This window comes from Schistocerca nitens, chromosome 1 (assembly GCF_023898315.1).
Source record: "Schistocerca nitens isolate TAMUIC-IGC-003100 chromosome 1, iqSchNite1.1, whole genome shotgun sequence".
Taxonomy (NCBI): Eukaryota; Metazoa; Arthropoda; class Insecta; order Orthoptera; family Acrididae; genus Schistocerca; species Schistocerca nitens.
In genome coordinates this window covers 279,717,172-279,737,977 of record NC_064614.1, presented here as the reverse complement: position 1 = coordinate 279,737,977, position 20,806 = coordinate 279,717,172, and the positions used below count along the sequence as shown (strand labels likewise).

At 39.1% G+C, this 20,806-nt stretch overlaps 1 protein-coding gene across 2 annotated transcripts in view; it reads left to right on the top strand.

Moving 5' to 3' along the window:
- LOC126248144 (transmembrane protein 135-like) overlaps positions 1-20,806 on the top strand; it is a 107,887-nt gene that overhangs the window by 47,252 nt on the left and 39,829 nt on the right. For both annotated transcript variants that reach the window (XM_049948862.1, XM_049948851.1), the window contains exons 4-5: positions 3,415-3,569; positions 13,095-13,338. In XM_049948862.1, coding sequence (XP_049804819.1) covers positions 3,415-3,569; positions 13,095-13,338 — 399 coding nt within the window. The remainder of the gene's footprint in view (positions 1-3,414; positions 3,570-13,094; positions 13,339-20,806) is intronic.

Here is a 20,806-nt window from a genome sequence, read left to right as displayed (position 1 = left end):
CCACTTATGAGGTACAGCTGGCTCAGTCAGCACAAAAGGCGTTGTTGGAATCACCATCTCAGTTTTCTGATACATCAGTGTACAATGATTTGTTTTAGGAGGTCTACACATATTTTAATTGCTGTGGCCACCCACTTCATACATCATAGTGCCTACTGCATTGGCGTCCCACTTCACATGTATGTCCACCAGGAAAACCTACATCCTCTGTGTTGACAAAACAAATACTTACCGGCGGCCACAACACAATACAACACAACACCAAGTCTCCACCAATGGCAGGGACCGCTACCCGTTCACGGAGCCTGCAGAACAGCTTCACCAGAGGTCTCAGCTAGCCAAGGAACTACTTTGATACACCAGGCACATAATTGCTAATAGTTCTGGCATATACATCCCCCAATGAGCTTTTTAAGGTGGCACACTGCCGGCAAAAGGCAGTTCGATGCAGCACTTGGAAGGATACTGAGCTACCACCATGGCCAGACACCTCTTGTAGCTGGCCGATCTCTTGTAGATGGACTTGGTATAGTTGACGAACCTATTGATATTGTAGAATTGTTTATTGTGTTCGCTCCCACTGAATAGCCTGGTCTTTTCTATTATTATTATTCATTATTTTGTATTTGTATCGATTCACAGTTGGGGTCGAGTTAGTTGTTCTTTTGGAGATTGTATTATTTTTTCATTTTGGTGAGTCCAATAAATTGTTTTCGGAGTTGTGTTTTCTGCATTTCTATTCTGCTAGTGCAGATACTTCAGTAATTTTCCTATGTAACACAAATTGCTGAAAGAAAATCATTTTACTTCTATTATTTGTACTTTGCAAGTGTTCTGGCGTGAAATATGTGTTTTCAGCAAATGTAGTTGTTCCTAAAAGGTTGGTACTGACATCCTGAAGTACTTGAAGAACTTGGCATTGTCTTCACTTAACTCCCTATATACAGTATAGCAATGCCTGTATATTGTATGAGTGATGCACATTGGGTGTTGCCAGTATTTAAGTTTACGGCGTTGGCACCTGAATTCTTGTTTGATCAAAAAAACTAGAGCAACAGTACTTTGTCTGATTCCGTATTATCGACTGAGTGGGATGTACATGGTGTGAGCAGCACCGATTAAGCACAGCAGCACCGCTGCTAAGCAGAGCAACGAAAAAAGACCACGGGGACTGATGCGTGCTGCTCAGCAGCACTGCTTAAAATTGCCTGTGAGTAAGAGGCCTTAGTCTACACATAAGCAGTATCTACATGTAGTGACTTTGCTGTTTCCTCTCCATTTACACGTTTCACATCAAATGAAAACAAAACAGGTATCTGGTTTGGAGCTATCAAGTGAATTAAAATACATTCACATAATTACGGAAGGCTAACTTATGTTATTAGTTCGGCTTTTCTGATTTTATTTTATTTCCATGTTTTTGGCAGTCAGTTGCCTTGCAGAACAATGACGTTATTTTTGTTGGTTTGCTAAATAAATGTGGCTTTTATTGGTCTTTCCCCAGAGGCAGTCAATTTATTAGAAATGAAGTTTTGTTCCGCACTATTGGCTAGTTTCAACTGTTCACTGAATTTCAAGTGCTCATTTTCTTCTTCTGGAACATATGGCATTATGCCATAATAAAAAACCAAAACGAGATAATACAGTACTAGTACTCCAAGAAAATTTGCATCCCGAAAACCGCAGTGAAATCTTCATATCTGGTTGGGGCCTACTTCGTTGTAAATCTGGACATATGAATGTGACTTTAAGTCGAATTATGCATTTTGGTGTGGTGTACAAAATTCTGATGCTCTTGGCATATCCTATTTTTTTTATGACGTCATGTAAGATCTCTTATACTATGTATTGTATGAATGTATGGACTTCCTACATCATCATAGCTGCCCAAGCACAATAACGCCTATTTTCTGGCGCTCTCTGGCAACTGTTGAAATGAAGCTATTTCTAACAGGTTGCGTTTCTTTAATCACAGAGTGTTTGATTCTCATTGAAAACTTAACACATTGAGAAATAGCCACTTAGAAGAATTTAGAGCCCAGAAGGCCAGGCAATAATGCCATTATTTAAAATTTTAATGGTACATTTGTGTGATGTATCTTAAAGTGTAACACACACAAAAAAGACCAATGTTATATGTGAAAGCTTAGCTTTTCTTGTAGCTTGTTAATCCTCAAGACTAATATTGTATGTGAAAGCTAAACTTTTCTTGTAACTACATTATGTACGTTAATTTAAACTATTAACTTTCCATATATGTGTGTTCACTCTGCTTAACAGTGATGTTGCTATTGGCTGACTATGTCATGTCTCCTATGCTCTGAATATCTGCTGTCATTGGCTGGCTAGGTCATGTGACATGAGCTATGATTGGCTTACAAAAACGCATTTTGATCTTGATTTCAGTGCTCAGAAACTAACATGCTGTTTTGAATCCATACTATTGTAATACGAACAAAAATATGCAGCGTATCATAATATGAAAATATGCAGTGTAAATGTTGCTACACATCAGAGCTTTCCAAAACTCTCCCCCCCCCCCCCCCCCCCCCTCCCCTCCCCGGGTTTCTTCGTTCTCTGAAGTTTCACAGGATTGATATTTTTACAGCACCAAGGGAAAGCATACTGTCACATATCATGGAACAAGTGTATTTTTGATCTTGGAAGAAGTGTATTTTCACGTGGGGGAAAAGTGCATTTTTTAACTGGGAAATCTGGGAAATTCTTTTCTTGTCTGCATGTACAACCTGTACTCATAAGAAAAAAATAATGCAGAACATCTTCTCATACAATAAAATAAAGCTATGCACCTTTCTGATGATCATCTTGCTGTTGAGTCAAAGAGGTATGATACTGTGAGCCAAGGAGTAGCAGCAGATGGCGAGGAATGATTAGCTGGATTCAGTGAAACAAGTTGTCTGGCTGTGGTGTACCTCACACAAGTCATCTGACAGGACAAAGTTTCTCTTGCACATCACACGTATAGAGGAGGGCCACTGCATGCACACACACTCATGCAATTAGACGTGTACATCTTCAAGGGTAATATTATATTTTTATTGTAAAAGAAATTTTCCTTTTCTCCGTACTCGCAAGATGTTGAGGATCTTGATACCATACACCTAAAGAAAACAGTCATCATCATCATTATGCGTAAGTGGTTACAAAAATAGGAAAGGCTTTCACTTACATGTATATGGAATAGGACCATTTATGCTCCTCTCCCCATAAGTACAAAAAGTAGAAAACTTTTTGGGAAATAACTTGACTTGAAAAGAAATTATTTGTTGTAATTAATTATGCTTCATATTAATCAACAGCGAGGAATTGGTTCGTATTATTTTGGACGATGTTATATAGCCTAAATTTTTCGCTGGGTGTTCCTGACTGATACTAATTTCTTTTGTTTTTAAGGCATCAGAGACATTATTTCGCATGGCAGTATGGCGTGGCTGGGTGAAGCCTATACCTTATGGGGAAGTGTTGATTTTTATGACGTCGGTTTCTGGCCTACTCTATTTTTATAGAAGCAATCATATAAGCCATGACTCCATCTATGGATTGTTGAGGTGAGCAACTTTTGCCTAAAGTTCAGTTTTGTTTTTGTCTGAGTGCTTAGTTTATGTAATTGGGGTAGAGTGAAAGAGATCATTTCTGCAGTAGACTTGCCACCAAATATTATTTATAAATATTGTTGGGAAGAGCTGTGTTTTTCTGTGCTGACACCTTGTAGTTTGTTGTTTTCCTCTTTTCTTTCTCGTGTAACGATCATGGAATAAATGAGTTTCATATTTCATAACAGTAATATGTGAGGGAATGTAAGTCATCATTATGTCATATTTATAGTCTCGTAAAAGGACTTTTGGAATCAATATCCAACAGATTATGGGCCCAGAAAGAGATTAGTAAAGTTTCCACATTTGTACAGAGTACCTTCTGTTCAGAAATTGACAAGTAAAGATCGGTAGTAACCGTGTGACATAAATTGCCATTCTTATTTGTGAGATACTATATTGCATTTATTCAGTATGATGCTATCAAATTTTTTGTAAAGAAAAATTCAAGATTTACTTGCTGAACTATGCAAGATTTATTTGCTGAACAAACTGAACATACCTAAGATGACATTGGGTGGACAATCAATTTAATTGTGAGAAATTGACTGGTATGGCTAGCAAGTGGAAATTTATGACTGAAATGTTCCTGAAACATGAACTATTGTGGTAGCCAATTGCTGTCAGCAATAATGATCAGAATAATGTGTGGTGTAAAGGATGAGCCAGTCAGTGGGAAAATTTTAATTTCTTTTATTAGCTCCCAGAGGTAACTTCATTTATCCATTATGGCCAAGCCACGGCCAGCAACATCGGCTGCCTGTAACAGGGTGTATACGACCCGGGACAACCAGGAGATCCGGGAAAAACCCGGGAATTTTTTCATCCGGGAGAAAACCGGGAAAAACCCGGGAATTGTTTACAATTCCGGGAATTTTTCATTGTTTTAGTTTTCAGTTAAATTTTTGTGATTTTGAGTGGTAAGAACCAATACTCTAACAAAGGATATTACTGTACCCCGCTACTGCAGAATAACACTGCAGCAACGAAACATGAATGAGAGAGGAGGAAAAAAAAAAAAAAAAAAACTTAAGTTGCAAAGGAAATGCGCCGTATACAATAACGAAACACAGTGCTCATACAAGCGTCTGCCAACAGCAAAATGTATCAAAGACTTTTGGATGATATGCAATGTTTCATAACAACAAATTGCCTCCAATGAGCATGACGTGACAACTGTTTAAATTAGATTCCTTTGAGCAGTTTTAGGCGGGCTCTTGTGCATGCGTAGTTGAGTCGCGTATGAGTAGTACCTTCTCCCGCTTCTTGTTACAGAAGTGTGGCTTGGCGGCACTACCTAATATTGCCCTGATTCGGAAATATAGTAAATCCGGGCCTGATGCACAGAAAGTCTGAGTTGTGGTGGGGAGGTGGGTCATCTCCACGTGACCTGTGTTTACGTTCAGTGATTTTGTTGTTTCCTCTTCGTTTATTGCTCTCACGTTAAATGATAAAACGGATTTTCGGGACCGGGAGTTATCAAATGAATTAAAATACATTCACATAATTGTGGATGGCCAAAATATGTCATTAGTTTCAGATTTTATATCCACCTTTCTGACAGTCAAGCTTTAATCGCCTTACAGAACAATGAAGTTATCTTTGTCGGTTTGCCAAAGAGATTTGGCTTTTATTAATCTTTTATGCTGAGGTAGTCAGTTTATTTGAAACGAACTGTTTAATTTCACACTGTTGACTGGTTTCAACTGTTCGCTGATTTCAAGTGCACGTATGACATTATGCCATAATAAAGAACCAAACACGAGATAATACAATACTGGTATTCCAAGAAAATTTACATCCGAATCTGGACATATGAATGTGCACTTTAAGCCGAATTATGCATTTTAGAATGGTTCACAAAATTCCGATGCTCTTGAAGTATCGTTTAATGTCGTGTTTCTTTTATGACATAATGTAAGATCTTTTAATGTTTTACACGTACAAACATATGGCCGTCCTGCATCATCGCGCGGTGACGGCTGTTATCTGGCGCTCTCTTGCAATTGCTGAAACGAACCTATTTCTAACAGGTAGCGGGAAAATATTGCGAATGGTGGTTTGAAAAGCGTTACATACATTAAAAGCAAATTTCCTTTTACGCAAGATGAACTATGTGCGAGAATGTACGCTGAATTTATTAAATAACAAAGCGTTTGACTCTCATTTAAAAATCAGTTCTTTGAGGACGGTCATTTAAAAGAATTTCGAGCTTGGAAGATCACACATTTATGTCGTTATTAAAAATTTTACTGGCACATTTGTGTGATGTATTTTAAAGTGTATTACATGCAGAAAAGATCAACATTATATGTGGAAGCTTAGCTTCTCTTCCAGCTTATTAATCTTGGAGACCAGTTTTATATGTGAATGCTATGTATATTAATTTAAACCATTAACTTTTCTTATTTGTGTTTTCGTGCTACTTAAGAGTGATCTTGCTATTGGCTGAGTACATCACGTGTCCTATGCTGACATCAGCTGGTGAGATCACGTGACATGAGTTATGAGTGGCTTACAAAAGCGCATCAGAATCTCGATTTCAATGCTTCGAAAAGTAACATGCGGTATTTGGTGGAATTAGAATTTATACCTTCGTAATACAAAAATATGCAGCCTACATATTGCTGCACATCAAAGGTGTTTCAAAACGTGTTTTTTTTCACCCCCTGAGTTTCGTTTTCTAAAGTGGCAGGAAATTCTATGTCGGTATATAAAACCATAAACATTCAAAGGATTGATGAGTTTTACAATGCCAAGGAATAGAATATGGTCACTTAACTCGGAAAAAGTTTATTTTCGCCTGGGAGAAAGTGTATTTTTAACCGGGAAATCCGGGAAAAATCCAGGAATTTTCTTTCCTTGTACACACAGACCCTGTGTAAATTTTCTTGTCCCACGGTCTAGTAGCAGGAAGTCAGCACCGAGGAAGGGCACCTTGATGACGTGCCTCCATCATGTGCTGACGAGGGTACGCTATGCACTCTGGAAAATTCCATGCCGCCCACACGGTTTTCTCGGTCCTGACCAATCAGGGCGGAGGAATCTGCATGGTGTCTCGAATATACCCAGCCGCCTGTCGCTGGGCCCACTCTCTTGTTTTCTTGCTCTCCTGCGAGTCGGACATGCGCCCTGTAGCAGTGAACATCTTCCACTTCTCCCGGTGCTGCGGCACTGTGGACTTAGTTTTCGCAGACACCAACCTTTGTCATATTTTACCTTCTGGCTCACCCTCACTTCCCTAGGCCTGGCTATGTAACCCCTTTTTATCATGCTTTCGCGAATAAATGGCCTTTGTCTAAATATTATGCTGATGAATTAATCACACCCACCGCCTTCCCATCTGCCCATCCTGTACAACTGGTGTCAGAAGTGGGATCTGTTCCCGTAGCGACTTTGTCGCTACACCAAATTCTTTCCGGTAAGCCGCCGTGCACTTCGCGCATGGAATGCGCCAACTGGCCACCATGTTTGCTCCACGCAGGCCGTGGCTGTGCCAGTAAACACACACAGGGTGCGTGCCCTGTAGCAGTGAACATCTTCTGCTTCTGCCGGTGCTGTGGCACTGTGGACTTAGCTTTCGTGGTCACCAACCTTTGCCATACTTTACCTTCTGGCTCACCCTCGCCTCCCTAGGCCTGGCTATGTGATTCCTTTTTTTCATGCTTTCGCCAATAAATGGCCTTTTTCTAAATATTATCCTGATGAATTAATCACGCCCACTGCCTTCCCATCCGCCCATCCTGCACAGTGGAAAGCATCATCCAAAACATGTTTGAAGGTAAAATCATATGTACATCGAAAACTTTATAGAGGAACAATTGCTAAAGAAGTACAGCAAAAATTATACAACCAGTATTCAAAGATAGGACTTCTTATTGTTATATCAGGCTGCTTTAACACTTTATAAATGCATGATTGGCTTCTGACAAAAATTTAGAATTATATTTGAAAACATTATGTCACCAGCTCAACAGATTCAAAACATTGGTAAGAAAATGGACGATGACTTGGAAGAAGCAGTCATGATAAGTGAGCTTCCAGCCAATTTTCATACTCTCAACATTGGCGCTTGAGAATTCAGGTGACAGTATTAAAAGTGATACAGTAAATTGGCAGTTTATTCAAGAATCAGCAAAAAGTCAGGGTGCTTTGACAAATGCAATTACAGATTTTGTGTTGGCAGCTGGTAAGCCAACCAGTAAACACCAAAAGTTGAAGATCAATTGTGATGCATGAAATTCTAAGTCGATAGAATGCTATAAATGCCAAAAAGTTGGTCATAAGATGAATGAGTGTAGAACTGAAAAATCTAAATGAATCTTCAAATTCTGTAAATACTATGAAAACTGAAAATTTAAATTTGCTAATTGCTCTTTCTGCATTTTCATATCTTGGCAGTGGCTGTTATATAGGTTCTGGGTGTATGCAACATTTGACGAATAAGAGATTCAGTCAAAAATCTAAATCAACCACAGTTGTAATAGTTGCAGTAGCAGATAACTATAGTCTTGATGTGACTGCAGAGGACAGTGTTCAACTTGGAAAATACTGGTAACAATAAGCATTAGCCAATAATGATGGACAATGTTGCATATGTTACAGGCCTTGGATGTAATTTGCTGTTGGTTAGTCAACAACAAGATGTGGACCTTGCATGTTGCTCAATGGTCTACAGTGTGGTATGTTCAGTAAGAATGATATAATCATCTCTGGAATTCTTATGATTGCAACTCAAGTTTGTGCCCTTGGAGTCTTTCATGGTGGTATGCTTCATGTGTTATTTGAATTGATGCAGCTTGTAAACTGAGAATTTGTCTAAATGCAAATGTTGTAAAAAATTAACTATTATTGAATTGTGGTGTCAAAGGCTGGGGCATTATAATAATGAAAGTGTGCATTTATTAAAGAAAGAAATGGCTGATGAAAGGAATGGGACTAAAATCCATGCGTTTCTTGTATAGAAGGAAACTTGTGACGATAATCTTTTTCAAACCCTTTAGTAGAACTGCAGAAGGTCTACTTAATGTAGTAATTTCTAATGTTTGTAGGCCAATGAGCATGGCTTCATGTGGAGGAGAATACAATCTCACTTTTATGGGTAATATATAAAGAAAATCATCTGGTTACTAGCTAAAATCAACAAAACAAAGCGTGAGTAGAATTGAAACTGGTTGAAAAAGTAAAATAATTTGAACAAATAATGGAAAAGATTTTGTGAATCAATGTAGGAAGGCATTCTTAAAAGAAATAGAATTTGAAATCAGAAGACAATTCCTTGCGTTTCAGAGCAAAACATTTTAATGATAATTCTGCTTGTTTTGCTGAAGTTCCTGAACCAAGTTCATGTGTAGAAACAGTTGTGATGATTGTGAAAATGAAAAAGACACCTTAAATGGTTAATATTAGTCTTGGAAACAAAACTTGCATTCTGTTTACTGCCAGGCAGAAGACAATCAACATGAAATGGGCATTCAAAGGCAAAGAAATGGAAGATGGTGAAGTTGAATGTTATAATGACCACTTCATAAACAATTTAGGAATAAAGAAGACCACTTACTGAATATTAGAAACACTGAGTTGTCAACAGGCACTGCACAAAAGAGAATGAAAATTTTTCTAGCTTTTGGAAGAAATCCTTTGGCAAGCTAAAGTATAAATGCACATACAGAAACACAAGGATTTCGTTAAAGTTTCAATTCTCTTTTGTTTGTGCCTGTCAACAACTCAGTGCTTCTACCAGTTGGTGAGTGGACTCCTTTACTCCTAAATTATTTATGTTCTACCAGAATTTTTCTTACTGTTTATAATGCTAATTTTGTTGCAAAAGTGTATTTCCAGAAACATTTTCGCACGACAATCATTTTTCACTTCATTCATTGTTAGACTTAGCCGCTGAATTTGATCTTGACATTGGACATATGGATGTTTGAACCATGTTTGTACCTGGTAATCTTGATGAAGAAGTTTACATTCATCAGCCTGAAGGAGGGGAGCAAACCAAACAAAGCAATTTATTTTCTAACTAATATAACAATATAGGAGGCAGTCACCGAATAGCAGAAACATTAAGTTGTCAAAAGGCACACACAGAAAAGAGGGAATAAATCTTTTGCTAACTTTCAGAATAAATGCTTTGACCAGCTAGAGTACAAAAAACACACTCGTGCCTGTGCACCTACATTGTGCCAGCTGGGCATGCAGTGCCTAGTTTGCAGACTGGCAGATGGACTGGGGCAATCGTTGTGTTGGGTTGGCTGGGTGAAGGGAGGGAGAAAGAGGCAGGAAGCAGGAGGGGAGGGGGTTGGGGATGGCTAGGTAGTAGCTCATAGGGGAGCAGCAGATGTGTAGGCTAGGAATTTGGGAGGGAGGGTTAACAAGTGCAGGGGTTGAGCATGCGGCACACTGGTACCAGAGCCGGTGCGATGTGGCACATGAGAGGCATGGATTGGTAGGGTGTGACAGGACAGAGGAAGGGGACACTGTTGGGTAGAGTGTTTGGGGACAATGGCTTAGCAGAGATTGCAGCCAAAAGGCTTACAGGAGCAAAGGATGTGTTGCAAGGATAACTCCCATTTAGATAGTTCAGAAAAGCTGTTGCTGGAAGGAAGGATCCAGATAGCATGAGTTTTGAAGCAACCACTGAACTCGAGCGTACTGTACCCAGTAGAGTGTTGTGTCACTTCGTGTTACTTTGGTATTGGCCCAGTTTGGTGTTGGCTGTTCATTCTGGTGGACAGCTGGTTAGTGGTCATCCTTTAATAAAATGCTGTGCAGTGATTGTGGCAGAATGGGAATATGACATGGCTGCTTTCACATGTGGCCCTACCACTGATGGGATAGGATAAGCCTTTGACGGAACTGGAGTAAGATTGCTGGGTGGATAAATCGTGCAGGTTGTGCACCTGGGTCTTCCTCAGTGATACGACCCTTGTTTCAAGGGGTTGGAGTTGCAGTCCTATTCCTATGGGAGACTGAACCCAGGTGCAAGACCTGCCCATTTCACCCACCCAGCACATCCTGCTCCAGTCCTGTCACAGGCTTATCCTATACCATCAGAGGCAAGGCCACCTGTAAAAGTAGCCATGTCATATACCATCTCTGTTGCAATCTTTGGAGAACATCAATATTTACCACTAAGAGAAGATGGATGAAATTTCTTTAGCGAACAACCAGTTTCCATGAACAGACCACCTTCTGTTTCAGGAGGGGGAAAAATAATAATTATTGCAGCTTATTAGATGTACATTATCAATGGCGTCCCATAATAAAATAAAAATTTAAAAAAAAAATCATTTAATCCTGATCTGTGCATATTTAGGCATTACATATTGAGAAAGCGCCTACATATGCACAGATCATAAATCACCTAGTGTGATGTAGATGTTCTTACGAACCTGATGATCTCCATAGAATGAAACTGTTTGTTCAATAAATAAATTTTTTCAGTAGCTCTTGGTAGTAAACTGTGACGTTCATCAGATATGTACGAGCTAACAGGGCACCACCATCTTAAAATATATCTGTTGCAATCACTACACAGCATTTTATGTGGTCAGGACCACCAGCCAGCTGTCCACCAGAATGAATGGCCACTGCCAAACTGTGGCAAAGAACGACTGTTTCTGTCATGAAAAAAGTGCTCAGAATGTTTGTGACATTATTACTAATTTTGTTATTCATATCTCTGCATAATATTATGTCAATGTTGGGGCCTGAGACTCTTCCCAGCTCCTTCAAATAGTATCTATCATTTGCAGATCAGATGAATTACAAATTTGATGAGAATGGTAAAAATCCAAGGGGAGCAAAAGAACTGTGAAATTGTCTGTTGGACTCCTTGCTTTGAATGGTATACTATTTGTGCCAATGATAAAAATGTTAAGAGTTAAAATACTGCCGTTGGGACAATATTCTTCTGTGCCCGTGGAGTCTTTTGTGACGATGTGTCTGAATAAACTCTCCTTGATTTACAAGCTGCATCATTTTGAATGCTGAAATTATTCTGATTTGTCAGCCAGAACTGTGCCATCTTGGCATTCAGAAGAGAAGGGCCCCTGTGAGTGTAGGCAGTGGTTCCATGACAGAGCTGTCTGAGAATGTTGTGCCTTGTAGCAATAACACCTGCCTTTTCCATGGTGCTGTCTCACTAGAAAAGCCTGTTCATACGTGCCTCCAGCAGGGTAAGGTTGCCAGTAATGTCTGCAACCACACTGTGTCTAGTGCCTAGACCAGATTAAATATGCTCCAGAGTGTCCCCAACACGTTAAGTTAAGGCAACACTTCAATGACTGACTGCTGGAGCACGTTTGATCATTTCTTGGTTTGAGGAGGTGAATGAAAACTTCCTCCCTCTAAGAGGTGGTAAATTAGTGTGAACCTTCTAAGTACTCCTAAAATCTGTACTACACATGTACCTGCTAGAGAAACATTCCCAGGACATCCAGGACTCCCTTCTCCACCTGCATAGACAAATGAGTTGGTTTTCTACAGGGTACTAGTGCGTATGAGAATTCAGGTAAATGTATAAGTGGAATGAAGGAAGTATGTACTCGAAACCCCGTGGTTCTATGTGCTGTCTCTCTACATGCTGTCTCTTCGCTATCAAAGGACAGGGTCACATGTTGATGGAAGGAAGAATGACTGAAAATGGTTTACGATTACCTGCAGCTGATGAAATCAACTTGGCCATTGTGTATCTCATTTTGGCCGTAAGGTGAGATGAAGTCCATCTCATTCAATTATGGATGGGGCATAGTCTGATGACAAATGGCTTCCAGCTCCTGTGAGAGGACCTTCCAATGTGTGGTGCTTGTGGCGTACAAATTTCAGTATGCCACATTTTAACTGAAATTGTTTTATTCAGACAAGCGGGCAGAGGCTGGATCACAATTGGGATCTATCCATTTTTTTAGCACATCATGAAACTAATGTATCACGTACACATGCTGACATTGGTTTTCATGTTTCATCTTTATTTGATGGCCTTTACTTAGTGGAAGATTGATTAACGTTTGCAGTTTCCCAAACTTGTAGTTGGGAGGATGGTGTTAAAATACCTGTCTGGCCAACCAGATTTATGTTTCCCGTGATTACCCTAAATCACGTAAGGCAAAGCCAGGATGGTTCCTTTGTCTATCCTTCCCTAATCTGACCTTGTGCTCCATTTCTAATGACTTTGTTGTTGACAGGATGTTAAACTCTAATCTTCCTTCCTTCCTTCTCAGTATTAAAACTTCTCGGAATTGAGAGCAGTGGGGCCTATAGGCAGGCCCAATCAAAAATTCTTTCCAGAATGCCCAATTTATTAATTTGTGTGCAATAGTGAGTTATGTAAGTGATACTGTTTATTTGCTTCGTGTAATGAAAACGTTCTAAAACTGCAGTTAGAGAAGAGAAACTACTGTCATTTCTTTTCATTTCAGCAACACCATTTTGAGATTTTATGAAGACTGCATTACACTAATGTCCTGTTTATAGATTTATTGTGGGGCCTTTTGAAGAAAGTGGATATATGGAAAACCGTGAGGATTTGCCACCGCAAAGAGCTCCAGCTGTGTCCACGTCGCGGAAGACTACAAAACCTGTGCCTCGTAGTGGAGTTGTATATAGTATTGTGTCAGCATTCTGCCGTTTCTACCGAGCAGTTGTAAAATGGGTTAAGTGTCACAATCGCCATGCCACCTGTCCGCATCCTTTCAGCTGTTTCTACTACACAATTCAGGCAAGTATATGCTATATAGAATATATGACCGATTATTATGTAGAAAAATGACAAATGGATAAGTTAATGGTAGTAAATATTTGGGAAACTGGTTTGTTGTGATACAGTAGTATGGTGCAGAGCTCAACTTGAACCTACCATTTGGAACAGTATGAAGCATAATGTTTGAGTTGGTTAAGATGATGCTTGTAGATTGTCAGCTGTACAGTGATCGGCTAAACCATTGTGACCAACCCCATCCATGGGAATGACCACACCTGTACGATGATGTGAAGAGTGGGTGGTAGGGTACTAAAGATATGCAAAAATTGTTGGGGATGCAGGGAAATCATTGTCTGATCTGCATATGAAGAAAAGGATAAGCTGCTGATTTTAGCGACGGACAGAGAAAGGCAGATAGTAATGACCTAGCAGTTACCTTAAAGGTTTTTCGTAAAGCAGTGGAAGAAAACAATTTTTTTATCCAAAAATAATATTATTGTCTCTCAAAGTATTTGCCTCTAAATTTATGAAATTTTACGTGTGTTTACATCAGTTCTGGGAACGCTTTTTCTTCTCTGAATCTGGTACCTCAAAAACATAATTTTGATTCAATTCGGCAATGTCTTGGTGATGAAAATCACTATTCACACAATGTTAGTGTAACATAAGGGAACAGAAAGAAGTTGTTGGATGATAAATTGAGTGAATACAGGCAGTGAAGCATTAATTAAACAGTTTTATTCAGTCAGTTAATTATTTGTTTGATGTGCTGTACGACCTCTGTCATCGTAATGATGAAACACGATGTGATGTTTTGGTTATTTTTTTCTTGATTTAATCGATGAGGTGTGGCAAACAAATTGTTGTATACCATTTAGCATTGATTTTTTTGAAACATTTCATGATGCCTTCAGCTGCCATTCTCTTTATTGCCTGTATGATTGTACAATTTTGGCCTTAGGTCATTTTCAAGTATTTTATGGATGATTTTTCAATAGTAAATTATGTCATGCATGTTGTTGACCCTATGATCCCGTGTTGTGCTCATAAAATGAATCCGAGATGTAGAGAGAGAGTAAAACATCTCAGATTTATTTTATGAGCATAACATGGAGTCATAGGGGCAACAACGTACATGACATAATTTACTACTGATAAGTCATCCATAAAATACTTGAAAATGGCCTAATGCTGAAATTGTACAATCGTACATGCAATAAAGTTCATCGCAGCTGCAGACCCTATTGCATTGAAAATTTAGCATTAACTCAAAAGTAGTTGATGCAACATCTACATCTATGTGGTTACTCTGCTGTTCACATTAAACTGCTTGGCAGAGGGTTCAGTGAACCACCTTCAAGCTGTCTCTTTACCATTCCACTCTCGAATGGTGTGTGGGAAAAATGAGTAGTTAAATTTCTCTGTTTGAGCCCTGATTTCTCTTATTTTATCATGATCATCATTTCTCCCTATGCTGGTGGATGCCAACAAAATGTTTTTGCAATCGTAGGAGAAAACTGGTGATTGAAATTTCATGAGAAGATCCCGTCGCAATGAAAAATGCCTTTGTTTTAATGATTGCCAGTCCAGTTCACGTATCATGTCTGTGGCACCGTTTCCCCTACTTTGCGATAAAACAAAATGAGCTGCCCTCCTTTGAACTTTTTTGATGTCATCGTCAGTCCCACCTGATGCGGATCCCACACTGCACAGCAATACTCCAGAACAGGGCGGACAAGCGTGGTGTAAGCGGTCTCTTTATTAGATCTGTTGCACCTTCCACGTGTTCTGCCAGTGAATCACAGTCTTTGGTTTGCTCTACTCACGACATTATCTATGTGATCTTTCGAATTGAGGTTATTTGTAATTGTACTCCCTAAGTATTTAGTTGAATTTACAGCCTTCAGATTTGTGTGACTTATAGCGTAATCGAAATTTAGCGGATTTCTTTTAATACTTGTGTGAATAACTTCCCACTTTTCTTTATTCAGGGTCTATTGCCACTTTTCGCCCCCATACAGATATCTTATGTAAATCATTTTTCAATTAGTTTTGGTCATCAGATGACTTTACAAGATGGTAAATGACAGCATCATCTGCAAACAATCTAAGACGGCTACTCAAAACCTGACTGGTATACAATCTGGACCGGAGTCCTTGCCTTTATTAAGTGATTTAAGATGCTTCGCTACACTGAGGATATCCACTTCTATGTTTCTCATCTCAGCAGTTGTTCTTGATTGGAATTCAGGAATATTTACTTTATCGTCTTTGGTGAAGGAGTTTCGGAAAACCATGTTTAATAAAGCTTCTTTAGTGGCACTGTCGTCAATGACATTGCCGTTGTTATCACGCAGTGAAGGTATTGATTGCGTCTTGCCACTGGTGTGCTTTATCTATGACCACAATCTCTTTGGGTTTTCTGCCAGATTCCGAGACAGAGTTTTGTTGTGGAAATTATTAAAAGCATCTTACATTGAAGTACGCGCTATATTTCGAACTTCTGAAAAACTTTGGTGATCTTGGGGATTATGTGTTCTTTTAAATTTGGCATGCTTTTTTCGTTGCTTCTGAAACAATGATTTGACCTGTTTTGTGTACCACTGGGAATCAGTACCCTTACTTATTAATGTATGTGGTATATATCTCTCAGTTGCCCTCCCTGGGAATCAGTACCATCACTTATTAATTTATGTGGTATATATCTCTCAATTGCCATCGTTACTATCTCTTTGAAATCATTCCACATCTTTCTATGCTTAAATGATCTGATTGGAAGGAGTGAAGACTGTTTCTTAAAACGGCATCAAGAGCATATTTATAAGCTTTTTTAAATAGATATACTTTGCGTTTCTTTTGGTTGTAGGTGTTATGGTATTCAGCCTAGTAGCAACTGCCTTGTGGTCATCGATCCTTGTATTCATCATGATACTCCCTATTTGTCCAGGATAATTTGTTGCTAAGAGGTCAAACATGCTTTCGCAACCATTTAAGCTTCGAGTGGGCTCATGAACTAATTGTTCAAAATAATTTTCTGAAAAAGCATTCAGTACATTTTTGGATGACGTTTTGTGCCTGCAACATGTCTTGCATAGCCATAGAAATAAATCTACATCTACCTCTATGTGCCTGTTCTGAAATTCACTCTTAAGTGCTTGGCAGAGGGTTCATAGAACCACTTTAAGACCATTTCTTGACTGTTACACTCTAGATTAGCACATGGAAAAAATGAACATATAAGTCTTTCCGTGGGAGTTCTGATTTAACTTGGTACAAGGGTCATTTCTCCCTCTGTAGATGGCGTAAGCTCCCACATGTTACTTTCTCCTCGTTCTATCCTCACAGTCATAGAACTTTAATATATTCAAGGTTGGAAAGGGACATAGATGTCAGGTTAGAGAATGGGTACCGTTCATGCTTGGGTACAGTTATCACTGATAGCAATCAGTGTGTTAAGTCACAGATTTGTTGATTTATTAACACGTAGCACTTAATAACACCGACTTTCACATTCCAATATTAAAAATTAAAAATACAACAGTAATCTTGTGAACTCTGCCATTCGCTACTTTAATTTAATCAGTACACACAATGAGCACACAGGTAGGCATACGTCTTATGAGGAAGAAGCAAGCTTGCCAGAAGTGTCCGTCTGTGGCCTGAACAGTACAACTTGCAGCCGTTATCGCTCTGCATGTTACGTCACAATGTAACAAACCTTATAATGGGACTGCGCAGAATATTTTCACATTCGTAGGAGAAAATTGGTAACTGACACTTTTTGAAAAGATCTCGCCGCAACAGAAAGCATTTTTGTTTTAATGATTGCCACCCCAACTTGCATGTCCGTGACAATCTCTCCTGTATTCCATGATAATACAAAACAAGCTGCCTGTCTTCAAACATTTTTCGTTATTCTCTGCTAATCGTATCTTGTAAGGATCCTGCACTACGCAGCAATACTCTGGCAGAGGACAGACAAGCATAGTACAGTAAAGACAGTCTCTTTAGTAGATTTGGTGCATCTTCTAAGTGTTCTGACAATAAAATGCAGTAATCATTTTCTTGGAACAGCATTATGAACGTACCAACTTTGTTTGGTTTCAGTTCATGTTAGTACACTCAAATGGTTAATTGCTGCACAGTTTCTGCCGTGTTTGAATATGTCCAAGTTTCTTCACTTTTTGCATTATTATGTCAGATTTTGAATTTCCTCAGTCTAATTTTTTGAGCATTACCTTTCACCAATTGATATGACCTGTTTTTGAATTTCGATCAAGTTGTGCATTGTGCATTAACTGACCATTGGTCTTTTTCACAGCTTAATGCTGTCAAAATCAAATTTATTGCAGTCTTTGACAAGCTCAAAGATGTCTCTGTCTCACGGTAAATCACATGCTGATCCTCTTCAATCATGTTGCTCACAGCATCTATGTTGGTTGGCTTTCATGAAATTCATCGATGATGGGATCACAACCGTGATGAAATTCTGTGAACCAATTGTAAACAATCTTTCCTAAAGGTGATTGATTACCAAAATTTGAATGAAGTGATTTGAGACGTAGTAGTCACTTTAGGCTTTTATGAAAATTGTAAGAAATCATACAATGGGGTAGCAATTTACACAAAGGATAATTCAGATTTTATTACACTACCTGACTTAACTAGGGCAGATGTCGAAAAGGATTATGAAATTGCAGCTATAAGAATTACTCAGTTCAACCTGGTTATTGCTACAGTTTACCGATCACCATCCGGGAATTTTGAACTGTTCTTAAACAAAATGGAGTCATTGCTAAATAAAGTAAATAAAATGGATAGTGAATTGATAATCTGTGGTGACTTGAATATTGACTTCCTCACGAATAGTGGAAATAGGGAGAGCATTTTGAACCTTGCAACATCCTACAATTTAAAGGCTGAAGTACGAGGTTCATTCAAGTTCTAAGGCCTCCGATTTTTTTTCTAATTAACTACTCACCCGAAATCGATGAAACTGGCGTTACTTCTCGACGTAATCGCCCTGCAGACGTACACATTTTTCACAACGCTGATGCCATGATTCCATGGCAGCGGCGAAGACTTCTTTAGGAGTCTGTTTTGACCACTGGAAGATCGTTGAGGCAATAGCAGTACGGCTGGTGAATGTGCGGCCAATGTTGGAAAAAGCCAAAAGTCACTAGGAGCCAGGTCAGGTGAGTAGGGAGCATGAGGAATCACTTCAAAGTTGTTATCACGAAGAAACTGTTGCGTAACGTTAGCTCGATGTGCGGGTGCGTTGTCTTGGTGAAACAGCACATGCGCAGCCCTTCCTGGACGTTTTTGTTGCAGTGCAGGAAGGCATTTGTTCTTCAAAACATTTTCGTAGGATGCACCTGTTACCGTAGTGCCCTTTGGAACGCAATGGGTAAGGATTACGCCCTCGCTGTCCCAGAACATGGACACCATCATTTTTTCAGCACTGGCGGTTACCTGAAATTTTTTTGGTGGCAGTGAATCTGTGTGCTTCCATTGAGCTGACTGGCGCTTTGTTCCTGGATTGAAAAATGGCATCCACGTCTCATCCATTGTCACAACCGACGAAAAGAAAGTCCCATTCATGCTGTCGTTGCGCGTCAACATTGCTTGGCAACATGCCACACGGGCAGCCATGTGGTCGTCTGTCAGCAATCGTGGCACCCATCTGGATGACACTTTTCACATTTTCAGGTCGTCATGCAGGATTGTGTGCACAGAGCCCATAGAAATGCCAACTCTGGAGGCGATCTGTTCAACAGTCATTCGGCGATCCTCCAAAACAATTCTCTCCACTTTCTCGATCATGTCGTCAGACCGGCTTGTGCGAGCCCGAGGTTGTTTCGGTTTGTTGTCACACGATGTTCTGCCTTCATTAAACTGTCGCACCCACGAACGCATTTTCGACACATCCATACTCCATCACCACATGTCTCCTTCAACTGTCGATGAATTTCAATTGGTTTCACACCACGCAAATTCAGAAAACGAATGATTGCACGCTGTTCAAGTAAGGAAAACGTCGCCATTTTAAGTATTTAAAACAGTTCTCATTCTCGCCGCTGGCGATAAAATTCCATCTTCCGTACGGTGCTGCCATCTCTGTGATGTATTGACAATGAACGCGGCCTCATTTTAAAACAATGCGCATGTTTCTATCTCTTTCCAGTCCAGAGAAAACAAATCGGAGGCCTTAGAACTTGAAAGCACCTCGTAAAAGCAGCTACCCAAGTATCAGAAACTTGCCAAACAGCTCTGATCAGTTTCTAGTCAAGAAGAGTTTACACAACACCTCACTAAAAATTTTCAATGCAAGTTTTAGTGATCATCTTGCTCAAATATTAAGCATAAAAGTACAAGGCAGTATTATTAACAACATGTCTTTCAGAACAGCATATCGAAGTTATAATCAGCATAATGTTAACTACTTAAACAACTTATTACGGAAAGAAAAATGGCTAGGAGTGTACAAAATGAACGATATAAATGAAAAATTCAACACTTTCATTGATACATTAACCCATTTCTTTGAACTTGCATTCCCACTGAAAACATTAACCATATGGGGGAACTCTTTAAACAGTTGGATCACAAAGGGGATAAGGGTTTCATGCCAGAAGAAAAGACTACTTCACGAAATATGTAACTCAAAAAATTCCTCACCTGTAGTACGCGCATGCTATAAAAAATACTCCAAAATATTAAGAAAAGTAATAAAAGCAGCAAAAATAATGCATAATCATTTATAGTTCAGCTAATAAATCAAAGGCTATGTGGAGTGTTATAAAAAAAGAATGTGGAGAATACAGACAACCTTGCAAAAATATAATACTATCACATAAAAATAAAAAGGTAACAAACCCCTTAAAAGTAGCCAACACATTTAACAACTTTTTCACTGGTGTTGCTGATAATATGTTACAATCAAATGTAAAGAGCACCCAGGCAAATGAATATAAAATAAGTGCATGTAGAGGATCAATGTACATCAGTTCTGTTTCACAAGATGAAGTAGCTAAAGCAATAAAAGGACTAAAAAATTCCAAATTGGCAGGTATTGATGGTGTACGTGCAACAATGTTAAAGAAGAGCACATCAAACCTAATTGAAGTACTCACACACTTATGTGACTGCTCACTTCAGGCAGGCACTTTCCCTGATGTGTTGAAAACATCAAAAGTTATTCCTGTATATAAAAAAGGGGGTAAAGAAATGTAAATAACTACAGGCCCATCACAATTTCCTCCTGCATCTCTAAAGTACTGGAAAAAGCTATGTATGAGAAACTTATGAAATTTATAAATAAAAACAACATCCTATGTAATGAACAACATGGATTCAGAAATAAGAGGTCAACGACAACTGCTGCCTATGAGTGCATCAATTCCATTCTAAACCTGATGGACAAAAAACAGGAAACAATAGGAGTCTTTATTGACTTGTCAAAAGCTTTTGACATGGTGGACCATAA